Source organism: Psammomys obesus, unplaced genomic scaffold (assembly GCF_907164565.1).
Source record: "Psammomys obesus unplaced genomic scaffold, mPsaObe1.curated_primary_1811, whole genome shotgun sequence".
In the NCBI taxonomy this organism is placed as follows: domain Eukaryota; kingdom Metazoa; phylum Chordata; class Mammalia; order Rodentia; family Muridae; genus Psammomys; species Psammomys obesus.
Genome location: NW_026596396.1, coordinates 2,224,057 through 2,239,668, shown reverse-complemented (window position 1 = coordinate 2,239,668; position 15,612 = coordinate 2,224,057). Strand labels below are relative to the sequence as shown.

Below are 15,612 nucleotides of genomic sequence, written 5' to 3'. Positions count from 1 at the left end.
CTTGTTTGCCTCTCTGAATGAGGATTGAGAATCTTACCTGGAGTCCCATTTCTTTCTTAGCTTCTTTAGGTATACAGATTTAAGTATATTTATCCTGTATTACATGACTAATATCCACTTCTAAGTGAGTATATACCATGTGTGTCTTCCTGTTTCTGGGATACTTCATTCCAGAACTTTTCTATTTCCCACCATTTGCCTGCAAATTTCATGATTTCCTTGTTTTTAATTGCTGAGTAATATGCCATTGTGTAAATGTACCACCATTTCTACATCCATTACTCCATTGGGGGACATCCGGGTTGTTTCTAGGTTTTATCAATTATGAATAAAGCTTCTATGATCATGGCTGAGTAAATGTCCTTGTTGTATACTTGAGCATATTTTGGATATATGCCTAGGAGTGGTAAAGCTGGATCTTGGGGGTACCACTATTCCTAATTTTCTGAGAAAACACCAGATTGATTTCCAAAGTGGTTGTATACTTTTACATTCCCACCAGCAATGGAGGAGGGTTCCCCTTTCTCTACATCCACTCCAGCATGTGTTGTCACTTGAGTTTTTGATCTTAGCTATTCTTATGGGTATAAGGTGAAATCTCAGGGTCGTTTTGATTTGCATTTCTCTGAAGAATAAGGACATTGAGCATTTGTTTGTTTCTCTGGCATTTGATATTCCTCTATTCACGATTCTCTGTTTAGGTCTGTACCCTATTTATGAACTGGATTAATTGATTTTTTGCTTTCTAAATTCTTGTGTTCTTTATGTATTCTGGATATTAGCCCTCTACCAGATATAGGGTTGGTGAAGATCCTTTCCCAATCTGTAGCCTGTCGATTTGTTCTGACAACAGTGTCCTTTGCCTTACATAAGCTTTCAGTTTCATGAGGTCCCATTTATTGATTGTTAATCTTAGAGTCTATGCTGTTGATGTTCTGTTCAGGAAGTTGCCTCCTGTGCCAATGAGTTCAAGGTCTTCTAGGAGATTTACTGTGTCTGGGTTTATGTTGAGATCGTTGATCAACTTGGACTTTACATTTGTGCATGGTGATGAATATGGATCTATATGCATTTTTCTACATGTAAACATGCAGTTAGACCATATGTTGAAGATGCTGTCCTTTTTTTCTCCCATTGTATGATTTTGGCTTCTTTGTCAAAAATCAAGCATCCGTAGGTGTGTGGGTTTATTTCTGGGTCTTCTATTTAATTCCATTGATCCACCAGTCTGATTCTTTTCCAGTACCGTGCTGTTTTTAATACTGTTGCTCTATAGTTCAGCTTGAGATCAGGGATGGAGACAACTTCAGAAGATTTTTCTTTTGTACAGGATTGGTTTAGCGATTCTGGGTTTCTTGTTATTCCATATGAAGTTGAGACTTTTTCATCCCCACCAGCAGTGGAGGAGGGTTCCCCTTTCTCCACAACCTCTCCAGCATGTGTTGTCACTTGAGTTTTTGATCTTGGCCATTCTGATGATTGTAAGGTGAAATCTCAGGGTCATTTTGATTTGCATTTCCCTGATGGCTAATGACATTGAGCATTTCTTTAAGTGTTTCTCTGCCATTCGATATTCCGCTACAGAGAATTCTTTGTTTAGCTCTGTACCCCATTTTTTAATTAGCTTACTTGATTTGCTGCTTTTCAGGTTCTTTACTTCTTTCTATATACTGGATATTAGCCTTCTGTCAGATAGAGGGTTGGTGAAGATTCTTTCCCAATCTGTAGACATTCATTTTGTTTTGATAACAGTGTCCTTTGCTTTACAGAAGCTTTTCAGTTTCATGAGGTCCCATTTTATACTCTGGTTTCTCTTCAGATCGTATAAATCTTTCACCTTTTACTTTTGATGTTAATGAAATGCCCCTCCTTGTGTTTTTGATTAATTTTGGTTGAAAGTCTATTTTATTAAATATTAGGATAGCTACCCCAGCTTGTTTTCTTGGTCCATTTGTTTAAAAAACATTTTTTTCAGCCATTTACTCTGCGTTAGTGTTTATCTTTATTGCAGAGGTATGATTCTTGGATGCAGCAGAGTGTTGCATCCTGTTTCTGCAAACATTCTCTTAGTCTATATCGTTTTATTGGAGAGCGATGTCTGTTGATATTAGTCCCTTTTATTGTGTAATTGATGGTGGTATTGTGTTTCTATGCTTGTTTTCTTTTAATTTTTTTGTTGTGACATTATGTACATCTTGTGCTTTCTTGGGTGTATTTGATTTTGTTGAAATGGCATTTTTCTTCTAGGATCTTCTTTAGGGTTGGTTTGCTATGTAGATATTGTTTAAGTTTAGTTTTGTCATGGAACTTTTTTTTCTGTCCATCTATATTAATTGAAATCTTTGCTGGTTATAGTATTCTGGGTTGGCATCTGTGGTCTCTTAGGTTATGCATGACATCTGCCCAGAAAGATATCTGTCTTTCTTAGTTCTGTTGAGAAGTCTGATGTGATTCTGTTACGTCTACATTTATATGTCACTTGGCCTTTTTCCCTTGCTGCTTTTAATATTTTTTCTTTGTTTGTAGATTTAGTGTTTTGACTATTATATGATGTGAGGAGTTTCTTTTCTGGGCTAGCCTATTTGGTGTCCTTTAGGCCTCTTGTATGTTTATGCACATCTTTCTTTAAGTTGGGAAAATTTTCTTCTATGATTTTCTTAACAATATTTTCTGGACCTTGGAGCCTGGAGTCTTCTTTTTCTTCTATTCCTATTATTCTTAGAATTCATCTGTTCATGTTGTCCTTGATTTCTTGGATATTTTTTGTTTGGAATTTTCTGATATTACTTTTTCTTTGAGAGATGTATCAATTTCTGTAATTTTAACTTCAAGTGCCTGTGAGTCTTTCTTGTATTTCTTGTATTATGTTGGTAATACTTACCTTTGTGGTCCAAGATCTTTTCTCTAAGTTCTCCAGCTCCTGGGATTTCTCTGTTTTTATTTTCTTTATTGATTCTAATTCTGTTTTCATGTCTTGCACCATTTCCTTCATTTGTTTGAATGTGTATTCCTGTCTTTCTATTATGGCCTCTATTTGGCTCTATTTGCCTGTATTTCATTGAGAGCTTTGTTTGTTTCCTCTTCATGTGCTTCTAATAACTGGATATGCATAGATTTGTGATAATTTTCCCATGTTTCTTTTGAATTAGACTATCCATTGGTTTGGGGGGTTGCTGTTGAATCCTGATTTTTGTTGGCTTTGTTATTAAGCAGACCTCTAGCCATCTGACGGTCTGTAACCCTCTGCTTGTTCCTGGAGTTTGCACTTCAGAGTGGGCCCATCTGTTTCTGGTATTTGGAGTATTCTTCAGGAAGATGAGAGCGGTCCATCCTTTCAAGAGTGAATGTTGTTTCAGCTGTAGCTAACGGAGGGATGTTGCAGGCACATGTGCATTGACATGGGCATGTGTGTGGAAAAGTGTCTTTAAGGACAGGGTGCTAGAGTGTGTGGATGCCTGGGAGGGTGGAGTTTAAGCACAGGAGGGGGTTGTTGGTGTTGTTCTGGCATAGGGTGGGGTGGGTGAGAATGCACATGCTGAGGTGCCCTGAATTACTCAGTGGCCTACAGGCCTTTTGTACTGTGTTCCAGGAATTCAGATCTTTCTGGGTTCCAGCAATTATTTGCCTGGAATCCATTTGTAGACCCACAGAACAAGGGCTTCAATGTTGGGAATGCTTTCCCAAGGATCCCTATGTTGCCCATAGTGGGGGTGTGTCTGGGAGGTATATACTATCTGGGTGCCAGTGTAGAGGGACTCTGGACCTGGGGCTCCATACGCAGTCACTTGAAGTCCCACTTGCTTGCAGGCCTAATCGGAAGGCACAGGGTTCCCTCAATTCTCTACTCTCAGATTTGGGCCCGCAGGGGCAAATGAGAGTGTAGGAGATCCATCAGCTTAGTGGTACCCACTGTTTGTCAGCTGAACAGAGAGACCAAAACTTGGGGCAGCAGCCTCTCCCGTCTCAGTCACTGAGTAACGATTCTCCTGCTTGGGCTAGCTGCCTCCTGTCGCAGTGGTAGACTTGGAGGCCCTTACTGGCACTGCCTCTGACATCTCAGTCACTGAGCATGGAGGCTTGTACTTGGGGCAACCACTGCCACCTCCTCTAAGAGGGAAGGCTCATGCTTCAGGCAAGGGGAAATGCAGGGGGCTTGAATATTTGCCACTTTCTGTCCCTGGAGAGGTCCATGGGTGACCTGGACCCAAACTGTCCCAGCTCTCAGGTTGCCCCTCTCACTCAAGAAGCCTCAATATACTTGTCCTGGCTTCAGCTGTCCCTCCACGCACTAATTTTGAAGTTTTATATCCTGTGTCGCTCAGATACTGTGCAGGGTGGTCGCCACCATCTTGGACTCCCCTCATTTATCATTCTTGAATTAGAAAAAAATATATTGAGAAATACAAAGTAATTGTATTTGTCAAGAAATTTTTTTTCTTTACAAATAAGCAAAGGAGGTGTGGCAATTTAAATAAACAATGGACAAAACAACGCATTAATGATAACTGCACATTCAAATACCTGTTTTTAGAGAAAAGCATCTGCACCCCAACCATGTCACACATGAATATTCTTTTCTCTGTCCTCATTTCCTCTTTCGCTCATACCATTCTCTACTCCAGGTAGAGAATTCTCTACTTCTCTACTTTTGTCCCATGCTGCATTGTGGGAATCAAGGATTTAGCAGAGGCACAAAAGCCTGGAGTCTCCATCAAGGTTGCTGGGGCCATAGAGGCCCACAAATCTTTTTTACTCATGCTGTGCCAGGTTTACCATGGAACCTGTTTGCGCAAAGTGCTAACATGGAAGAGGCTAGGTGTTCAGTAAATTTTGTGTTGAAGACAGTAAAGGTGTTAATGCAAAGTCTGAAAATCCAAACTTAATTTCATTTGTCATAGAGGAGTAATTATCTGAAACATTTCAATGAGATGCCTTTTTCAAAACTGTGTCTATCAAAAAGATTGGAAGCATAGAAGAGCTATATTGATTTTATCCTGATGAAAAAAGGAAATGACCAAAGCTACCAAAGTAATGTGCAAAGCTTCAGGTAAATTTTCATGATTGAGAAGACTGGAAAGATGATTCATATAAAGACACACCTTATTTTTTGACTGTTTTTCTGAGATGATGGACCACATGAGTTGTGATGAAGACGTAGATTTACAATAAGGGATGAAGCAGATGGTGATTCAAAAGACAGAAATGTTGAAAAAACAAAACAAAACAAACAAACAAAGTTAAACAAGAGCCAGCAATGAAGTAAGACATATTGCCATCACCTGGACTTTGAAAAGGAAAATGTCTTCTCTGAAAGATTTCATAATTGAGAGAATTCCTGACTTGTATTTACCTCCTTTAACCTATTTTTCAACCTAGATGTTTCTTTTTAAAGGTTTCACTAAGGGTTAATAATGTTCCATTGTGTAAGGACAATTTTGAATCATCTAAGGCAATATTCTTATGCAGGAACATTTCCCAGAAATCCATGACGCTGTTCAGATCCTCGGCAACTGGCACAGCAGCTGTGATGAATAAACACATTTCATTTAAGTCTCTCTTCCTTCCTAACAATGACTGTCATGACAGCAAACTCTGGATGAGCAAAGGATCACTAAGTTTTAGATGGTAAGGCATAGACTTTAAAACGGATGAAAGCCATTAAATTGATACCCTGACATTATTCTGGTGTATCTTTCCAGAATTGTTGAAATATGATTTCCTCAAAACTGTCCTTCACATTATTGTGCATCACTTGTCAGTGTTCCATGAGCATCTTAGCTAACACTGGTGAAGGTTCTAATTTGGATGGTATCTCAAGCCTATACACATGGTAGGGTTTGGCCCTTAAGCTTTTACATTTCTTAGCATGAATGACCAAGAAAGATGTACAGTGTTGCTTTATAGTCTGTACATTTCAGACTAGATTCATATTTGCCCTGCCAGTTCAGAACAGCAAATGAGTGAAAATACTAATACACTTTTGAATATTTTTGTATCTTACTTTTTATTTCAGCTTATACCCTGGCTGAAAACTTCTGTTTATGTTCACAACTGAGAGGATTTTAAAAATATATCTATATTTCTTTCCAGTAAACTGTTAAACGATTTCTTGGCTGTTATTTTAAGAGACTAGTTTACTGTAATTTTACACATTTGCTATTTACTAGAATGAAGTTCTTATTTTGGAGGGAGAATTTGGGAGGATTTCTCTGAAATAGAGGTTTATTGTACCATCAGACAGCATCTTCAACAAATGGTACTGTTCAAACTAGATATCAGCATGTAGAAAAATGCAAATAGATCAATATTTATCACCCTGCACAAAACTCAAGTCCAAGTAGATCAAAGACCTCATTATAAAACTATATACACTAAATCTATTAGAAGAGAAAGTGAGGAAGATCCTCAAATTCATTTGCATAGGAAACAACTTTTTGTACAGAGCACCAATAGCTCAGACTCTAAGATTAATAATTAATATATAGTACCTGATGGAACTAAAAATCTTCTGTAAAACCAAATGAAACTGTCAGTAGAATGCAATGACAGTCTATAGATTGGGAAAGCATCTTCATGAAGAGCTAATATTCAAATATACAATGAACTCAAGAAATCAAACTCTAATAAACAAAATAACCCAGTTTTAAAATTAGGCAAAGAATGAAACATATAATTCTCAACAAAGGAATATCGAATGGCAGAGAAACATTTAAAGAAATGTCCAATGCCCTTAGTCATCAGAGAAATGCAAATCAAAATGACTCTGAGATTCCATCTCACACTGGTTATAATAGCTAAGATCAAAAACTCAACTAGCATCTCTTGCTGGCAAAAATGTGCAACTTGCTGGTGGGAGCACAAACTTGCACAACCACTTGGAAACCAATCTGGCACTTTTTCAGAAAATTGGAATAGATCTCCCTCATGATCCAGCTATACCAGTCCTGGGTATATCCCCAAAAGATGTTCCAGCATACGAAAAGGTCACTTGCTCAAATATGTTCATAGAAGCTTTATTTATAATAGACAAAATCTGGAAATAAACCAGATGTCCCTCAACCGAAGAATGGATAAAGAGACTGGTACATTCACACAATGGAATATAACTCAGCTATTAAAAACAATGAAATCATGAAATTTGCAGACAAATGGATGGAACTAGAAAACATCCTGAGTGAGGTAACCCAGACCCAAAAAGTCACATATGGTATGTACTCACTTATAAGTAGATATTAGTTATTAGGTAAATGGTAATTAACTGTAGTCAACATAGCCAGAGGCTGGGAAAAGAGGAGAGCTTAGGGGAAATACATGGACCTACCTGAGAAACAGAAATAGAATATTTTGTGTTGGAACTGGAAGAAGAAGGATCAGGTGTAGAGGGGAAGGAATGAAGGGAGAGTGTGTGAGGAGAATATACTGGAATTGGGGATCATTGGAGTGTGTTGTGGAAATCTAATTCAGTGGAAACTTCTTGGAATATGTGACTCTACCAAGTACTCCTAGTAATAGAAGATATGGAGTCTTAATAGGCCATCTTTTGTGGCCAGGCAAGTCTTCTGGTGTTGGGACAGGGTGCATATGGTTTAGTTGTTGGCTGAGATCATTCAGCCGAGATTGCTAATTAGCCCAGGGTAAAGTTACCATTTCCAATGATAATATTCACAGGGCTCATTGAACATAGAGAGGTCGAGTTGGCACCTGTACTGGACCTTCATCCCCATGTTTCAGTCCCTAGACAGGACTCTGCCGGATATGACAGAGAAGTTTGACACCAACCCAGCCACAAAACACTTGACCTGCATTCTGTCCTGCTGCAAGATGTGCTGGGGCAATGGTTGTGAGAAACTTGGAGTGGCCAACCAATGTTTGGTTGAATTTGAGGCTCTGCCATAAGAAGGAGCTTATGATCCTTGATGCCCTTGGATGGCCATTGTACTGGAGACGGGATAACCCAGTGACCTAGGATAGAACCAAACACAACTATTCAAAACAACAACAACAACAACAACAAAAATCCCCCCTTGAAAGGTGAAATTATTCCTAATGATATTCTGGTATACTCACACAGCAGTACTTTGCCCATTAGTCATCAGACAGGTTTCTCTGGCAGCAGATAGGAATGGATGCAGAGACCCACAGCTAGACATCATAGAGACAGAGTCTAAACTGGAGGTTTCCATCAGATCTCCCACTCCTTGATATCAGGCCACCCTGTGGGAAAAGGAGGAGGAAGTCAGGGGAGGAGAGGTGATAGAGGACACCAGGAGAACATGGTCAACAGAATCAAACAAGCAGGACTCAGAGACTGAAATGGTAATCACAAGGCTTGCATGGGTCTGTAACATGTCCTCTGTGTATAGGATATGGATGTTAGTTTGATGTTTTTATGGGACTCCTACCAGAGGTGGCAGGTTTTCTAATTTTTTTTTTTTTTTTTTTTTTTTTGCCTGGTCTTGGGACACTTTCTCCTATTGAGTTGCCTTGCCCAGCTTCAATATGAGGGCTTTTGCCTTTTCTTGTTTGGTGCTGTTTAGCTGTTGTCTTTTAGAGGCCTGCTCTTTTCTGAGGTGGAAATAGAGGGTGAGTGGATCAGGTAAAGAGGAGAGGTGGGGTGGGGCAGCCAGGATGAACAAAGGGAGGGAAAAATGTGGACAGTGTATATTGTATAAGAGAAAAATCAACTGCCTTTTTTAAAAATAGTTTTTTATTAATTACAATTTACTTATTTTGAATGCCAGCTTTAGCCCCCTCTATCCTTCATCTCCTCCCATGCCCTTCCAAAAGTCCACTGATGGGGAGGTCCTCCTCCCCTTCCATCTAACACTAGCTTATCAGGTCTCATCAGGACTGGCTGTATTGTCCTCCTCTGTTGCCTGCTAAGGCTGCTCCTCACTCAGGGGTGGGATGTTCAAAGAGCCAGCCACTGAGTTCATGTCAGAGGCAGTCCCTGGTCCCCTTATTACAGAACCCACATGGACAATGAACTGCCATGGGCTACATCTGTGCAGGGGTTCCAGGTTATCTCGATGAATGGTCCTTGGTTGGAATATCAGTCTCAGAAAAGACCCCTGGGCCCAGATTTTTTGGTTCTGTTGCTTTCCTTGTGTGACTCCTGTCCTGTCTACTTCTTTCATCTCCCCTTTCTTTCAGAAGAGTCCCTGCACTCTGCCCAAAGTTTGGCTATGTGTCTCAGTATCTGCCTTAGCACTCTGCTGGTTAGTCTTTCAGAGGCACCCTATGGTAGGCTCCTGTCCTTTTCCCTGTTTTCTTCCTCTTCCCATGTCTATCCCCTTTACCTTTCTGAATGAGGATTGATCATCTTACCCAGGGTCATCCTTAGTTAGCTTCTTTAGGTTTACAGATTTTAGTATGTTTATCCTATGTTATGTTTCTAATATCCACTTATAAATGAATGTATACCATATGTGTCTTTCTGTTTCTGGGATACCTCACTCAGGATGATCTTTTGTAGTCCCCCCATTATTTGCCTGCAAATTTCATGATTTCCTTGTTTTTAATTGCTGAGTATTATTCCAATGTGTAAATGAACCACAATTTCTGTATGTAATCCTCTGTTGAGGGACAACTGAGTTGTTTCCACATTCTAGATATTATGAATAAAGCAGCTATGAACATGTTTGAGCAAATGTCCTTGTAGTATACCTGAGCAAATTTTGGATATATGCCTAGGAGTAGTGTAGCTGGATCTTGAGGTAGTACTATTCTTAATTTTTTTTGAAAAAGCTCCAGATTGATTTCCAAAATGGTTGTACAAGTTTGCATTCCCACCAGCAATGGAGGAGGGTTCCCCTTTCCCCACATCTTTTTCAGCATCTCTTCAGTTTTTGATCTTAGCCATTCTGATGGGTGTAAGGTGAAATTTCAGGGTCATTTTGATTTGCTTCTACCTGATGACTAAAGATGTTTAGCATGTCTATAAGTGTGGGTCTTCTATTCAGCTCTATTGTTGTTATGTTTTTATGCAAGTACCATGCAGTTATTATTATTATTGCTTTATAGTACAGCTTGAGATCAGGGATGGCGATACCTCCAGATAATCTGGTGTTGTACAGGATAGTTATGGCAATTCTGTTTTGTTTTTGTTTTTCCATATGAAGTTGAAAACTGTTCTTTCAAGGTCTGTAAAGAATTGTGTAGGTATTCTGATAGGAACTGCATTGAATCTGTAGATTGCTTTAGGGAGATGGCCATTTTCACTATGTTAATCCTAAGGATCCATGAGCATGGGAGATGTTTCCATCTTCTGATATCTACTTCAATTTCTTTCTTCAGAGACTTGAAGTTCTTTGCATTCAGGTCTTTCACTTGCTTGGTTAGAGTCACACCAAGGTACTTCGTGTTATTAGTGTCTATTGTGAAGGGTGTAGTTTCTCTAATTTCTTTTTTTAGCCCTTTTATTTTTCATATACAGGAGGGTTACTGATTTTTTTTTTAGTTAATGTTGTATCCAGCCAATTTACTGAAGGTGTTTATCAGCTGAGGGGTTCTCTTGTTGAAAAATTGGGGTCACTCGTGTAATATCATATTGTCTGCAAATAGTGATACTTTGATTTCTTCCTTTCTGATTTGTATCCTCTTGATCTCCTTTAGTTGTCTGATTGCTCTACCTAGGATTTCAAGCACTATGTTGAAGAGATACAGAGAGAATGGACCCCTTGCTTTGTCCCTATTTTCAATGAGATTGATTTAAGTTTCTCTCCATTGAGTTTGATATTGGCTATAGGCCTACTGTATATTGACTTTACTATGTTTAGGTATGTGGTTGTATCCCTGATCTATCTGAGACACTAAACATGAATGGGTGTTGGATTTTGTCAAATGATTTTTTGACATCTTAGGAAATGATCCTGTGGTATTTCTCCTTCAGTTTGTTTATATGGTGTATTACATTGATAGATAGCCATATTTTGAACCACGGCTGCGTGCCTGGGATGAAGCCTACTTGGTCATGGTGGATGATATCTTCTATGTGTTCTTCAATTTGGTTTGCAAGTATTTTATTGAGTATTTTTTGCATCAATGGTCATAAGAGAGACAGGTCTGAGGTTCTCATTTTTGGTTGGGTCTTTTTGAGATTTAGGCATCATGGTGACTGTGGCTTCATAGAATGAGTTTGGTAATGTTCTTTCTGTTTCTATTTTGTGGTATAGGTTGAAGAGAATTGGAGTTAGCTCTCCCTTGAAGGTCTGGTAGGATCTGGCCCTGGGCTTTTTGTGGAAGAGAGAATTTTGATGACTGCTTCTATTACCTTAGGGATATAGGAATGTTTAATTTATTTACCCGAACTTGATTCAATTTTTGAAAATGGAATCAATCAAGAAAATTGTCCGTTTCATTTGGATTTTCCAATTTTTGGCATATTGGTTTTTGTAGTAAAACCTAGTGATTGTTTGGATTTCTTCAGTGTCTGTTGTTATGTACCCCTTTTGGTTTCTGATTTTATTGATTTGGATAGTGTTTCTCTGCCTTTTAGCTTGTTTTGCTAAGAGTTTGTCTATCTTGTTGATTTTCTCAAAGAACCAGCTCTTAATCTCACTGATTCCATGAATTGTTTTCTTAATTTCTACCTCATTTATTTCAGCTCTGAGTTTGATTATATACAGCTATCTTCTCCTCTTGGGTGTGTCTGCCTCTTTTTTTTCCCCTAGGACTTTTAGAGGTTCCATTAAGTTATTTGTATGAGATGTCTCTAACTTCTTTCTGGAAGCACTTTGTGCTATGAACTTTCCACTTAACACTGCTTTCATTGTGTCCCGTAAATTTGGCTAAGTTGTGTCTTCATTTTCATTGAATTTTAGGAAGTCTGTAATTTATTTTTTCATTTCTTCCCTGACCAAGCTGTTTTTGAGAAGAGAGTTGTTAAGTTTCCATGTGTATGTGGGCTTTTTGTTATTTCTGTTGTTGAGGTTTGGTTTTAGGCCATGATTGTCTTATAAGATACAAGAGATTATTTAGATCTTCTTGTATCCCTTAAGGCTTGCTTTGTCCCTGAATATAGTGTCAATTTTTGACAAGGTTTTGTGAGGTGCTGAAAAGAAGGTATTTGGTGGCAGGCAATTGGTGGGATCTAGAAATGATCATCCTGAGTAAAGTGTCCCAGAAGCAGAAACAAGAAGAAACAAACAAAGCTCTCAAAGAAATACAGACAAATATAGACAAATGAATAGAGACACAAATAGAGGCATATAGAGAGGAAAGGACCAAAGCTCTCAAAGAAATGCAGGCAACTACAGTCAAACAAATAGGGGAACAATTAGTGGCATATAGAGAGGAAACAAAAAAATAGATGCCATCATAGAAGGACAGGAATATACATTCAAACAGATGAAGTAAATGGTGCAGGACATGCAAACAGAATGAGAATCAATAAAGCACAAACAGAGAAAACCATGGAGCTGGAGAAGATAGAGAAAAGGTCAGGAACCACAAAGGTAAGCATCATCAATAGAATACAAGAGATGGAAAAAGAGAATCTCAGGTGCTGAAGATACAATGGCAGAATTGATACACCTCTCCAAAACAAACAAACAAAAAAAAGTAAAATCAGAAAAGTTCCAAGCACAAAACATCCAAGAAATCAAGGACACTATGAAAAGACGAAATCCAAAAAATATTAGGAATAGAAGAAAAAGCTGATTCCAGGCTCCAAAGTCCCGAAAATATTCTCAAAAAAATTATAGAAGAAATGTTCAAAGTCCTTAGTCATCAGAGACATGCAAATCAAAATGACCCTGAGAGTTCACCTTACACCCATCAGAATGGCTAAGATCAAAAATTCAAGTGAGAACACATGCTGGAGAGGTTGTGGATAAAGAGGAATCCTACTCTATTGTTGGTGGGTATGTAAACTTGTACAACCACTTTGGAAAGCAATCTGGCACTTTCTCAGACAACTAGGAATTGTGCTACCTCAAGATCCAGCTATATATCCAAAAGATGCTCAAGTATACAACAAGGACATTTGTTTATTTCTTTCTTTTACATATTTTTTTACTCTTGTTTTCCCTTTCAAATAGATTTATTGCACTTTCAGTAGTATTTTTTAAAGAAAAAATCAGGTATTACATTTTTATTTTTAAGTCTTCTTCATAACTATTTAACTGTGTTTCTAACTTTCTCATTATTGGGAAAATCTCTTCACTTTTGCTTTTCGTTTTCTTATATTTTAATTATTTTATTACATTTAATCATTTATCTTTCATGTGTATGTGAACACACAAATGTCACAGGGTCCATGTAAAGTTTAGATAAAAATCTGCAGACTTTGATTCTCTCCTACCACGTGGTTTTTAGGGATTAAACTTGAGTTTCCACACTTCAAAGAAAGTGGCTTTATCTTGTGAGCCATATCACCAGCCCTGAATTTTAAGTTTTATAATATCTGTCTCTTTTTCCATTTTCTCCATAACATTTTGTTACATTCCTCATTTTTTTCTATTATTTTCAACATTGCTTTCCCTTTAGTTTTCAGCTTCATTCATTTACATCTCTATATTCACCATAAATAATGTATTACTATTATTATTAGTAATCCAAAATTTTAATTAAAATTTTACATCAGGTTCCCCTTTTTTTCCTCTGGTCGCTCCCATGTCCCCTCCCTCCAGCCTTTTCTGACGCTAACTTACTTTCAAATTGATAGTGCCATTTTCTTTGATTATTAGTCTTGCAAACACACCACACACACACACACACACACACACACACACACACATACACACACACACACTTCTAAATTCATTTTTTTATTTGTTTGCATATAGTTTCAGCGCTGACCAGTTTGTATTGGATAATCAATTAGGGTGCTCATCCTTTTAAGAGATTAATTCTCCCTCTCTGAGACATCATTAGTTGCCTGCAGCTCTGTATCTAATATCTGGACTGCTCGAGACTTTTCCTTTTCTGCATTAGCATGTCTATATGCAGTCATTCCTAGGAGACAGCCTCACAGCACACTTTGTGAAATCATGGCTCTTACAATTTTTCTACACCCTCTTCAGCAATGTTTCCTGAGCCACAGACTCTGGAGAAGTGTGGTAGATGTATCTATTTCAGCTGGGATCCTCTCAATCTGTTGATCTCTGCATGGTATCCATGTAGTTTTCTGTAATGGTCTCAATTTCCAGTAAAGAAAGGCTTTTTTGATGAGTGTTGTAGCCACACTTACCTGAGGGAATGAAAATAAGACTCAGAATGTAATTATACTGTTATAGTATGGTGACAGTATTTGATTCTCTTCTGAGATCCATGATCTAACTTGTAATGTGTAGTTGGGTTGGTTTCTAGTACCAGGTATGATTTCCCTCCTCTTCAGTGGGACTTAAGTTCAATTACCTATTGGTTCTTACAAATATGGAGTGCCATATATTGTATCTTTACAGATATATAACCATGCTGGTCACTGTTGTGTTTCATAGGTGTCATAGTTGCATAGGATTATTAATAGCTTCCTTCTGTTGTAAGCTCTCATAGTGCTTTATGGTACTTTGAAAGGTATAAAACAGGAAGGAGGCTTTTGGATTAAATCCAGCTCAAATCATATAAGTCCTCTGTCCTAATTGCCTTTGGCAATAGGGGCTTATCTTCAAACGGTGAAAGGAAACCAAAGACAACAGCAATAAGCACTTTTTGGCTTGGAAGTCACCTGGACTACCCTGGTCAAGCACTCAAAAGAAGGTTTCATATCTCTGGTACTAGGGTTTTATTAATGTATAGTTCTTGTTGGGAGTACTATCAGTCCAAGTGTTATTGCTGTGCATGCAATAAGTTTGTTGGCTCCAGTTATCTTTGCAGTTATTACTGACTGAGCTGGGTAGGAAACAGTTGCTCCTAATGTGGCCAATCCTAGTGGATAAGCAATCTTCTGAAATCTAGAACCGCTTCTTGCTGAAACCAAATCTGCCAGTCCTAAAGCTGTAATTACTCCCACTTTGGGAAGAAAATCTTGAGGATTCTTCAAATAAACATATGCATCTTTTCCAAATTGTACTGTATCCATTATCCCATTCTTCATAAAGACATAAACACCCTTGCACCAGCCAACATAATGAACAGTTGTAGTCCTGATAGATTGCAAAGCCCATTTGTAAATAACCAGGCTGTTCAGCATATTTAGAATGGAAAGTTGCTACAGTATATATTGGGAGCTGTTCTGGTCTCACTAGCTTCTTTTTGAGTTCTTCTTTGGCCAGATGTACAGTTATTGAGGCATATATCAGACCTGCAGGCATGATTGTCAATTTTCCCATCCTAAAGGCCACCACACCTATGACCATCTGAACTCAATCTTTCGGATGGAGAGTGTCACTATTCCCTTTTCAAGCCCCATTCCATTAATACTTTCTACTGTTCTTACTCCATGTTATTACATACTCACATGTGAATATTTGGGGCAAGGCACCTCCAATAAGAGAGAACATTTGGTTTTTGTATTGCTGGGTCTGGGTTACCTCAATATGAATTTTTCTGGTTCCATCCATTTACCTGCAAAGAACTGTGTTTTCTTTCTTTTTCTTTTTCTTTCTTTTGGTTATTCAAGACAGGGTTTCTCTGTGTAGCCTTGGTTGTACTGGAACTTACTCTGTTGAC

General features: G+C 38.3%; 1 protein-coding gene across 1 annotated transcript; it reads right to left on the bottom strand.

Moving 5' to 3' along the window:
• Positions 1-14,728: 14,728 nt before the first annotated feature.
• On the bottom strand, positions 14,729-15,281 carry LOC129669353 (MICOS complex subunit Mic27-like). Its single transcript, XM_055597548.1, is given in 2 exon segments — positions 14,729-15,094; positions 15,096-15,281. Coding segments are annotated over 2 exon segments (543 nt in total). The 5' UTR covers positions 15,273-15,281.
• Positions 15,282-15,612: the final 331 nt, after the last annotated feature.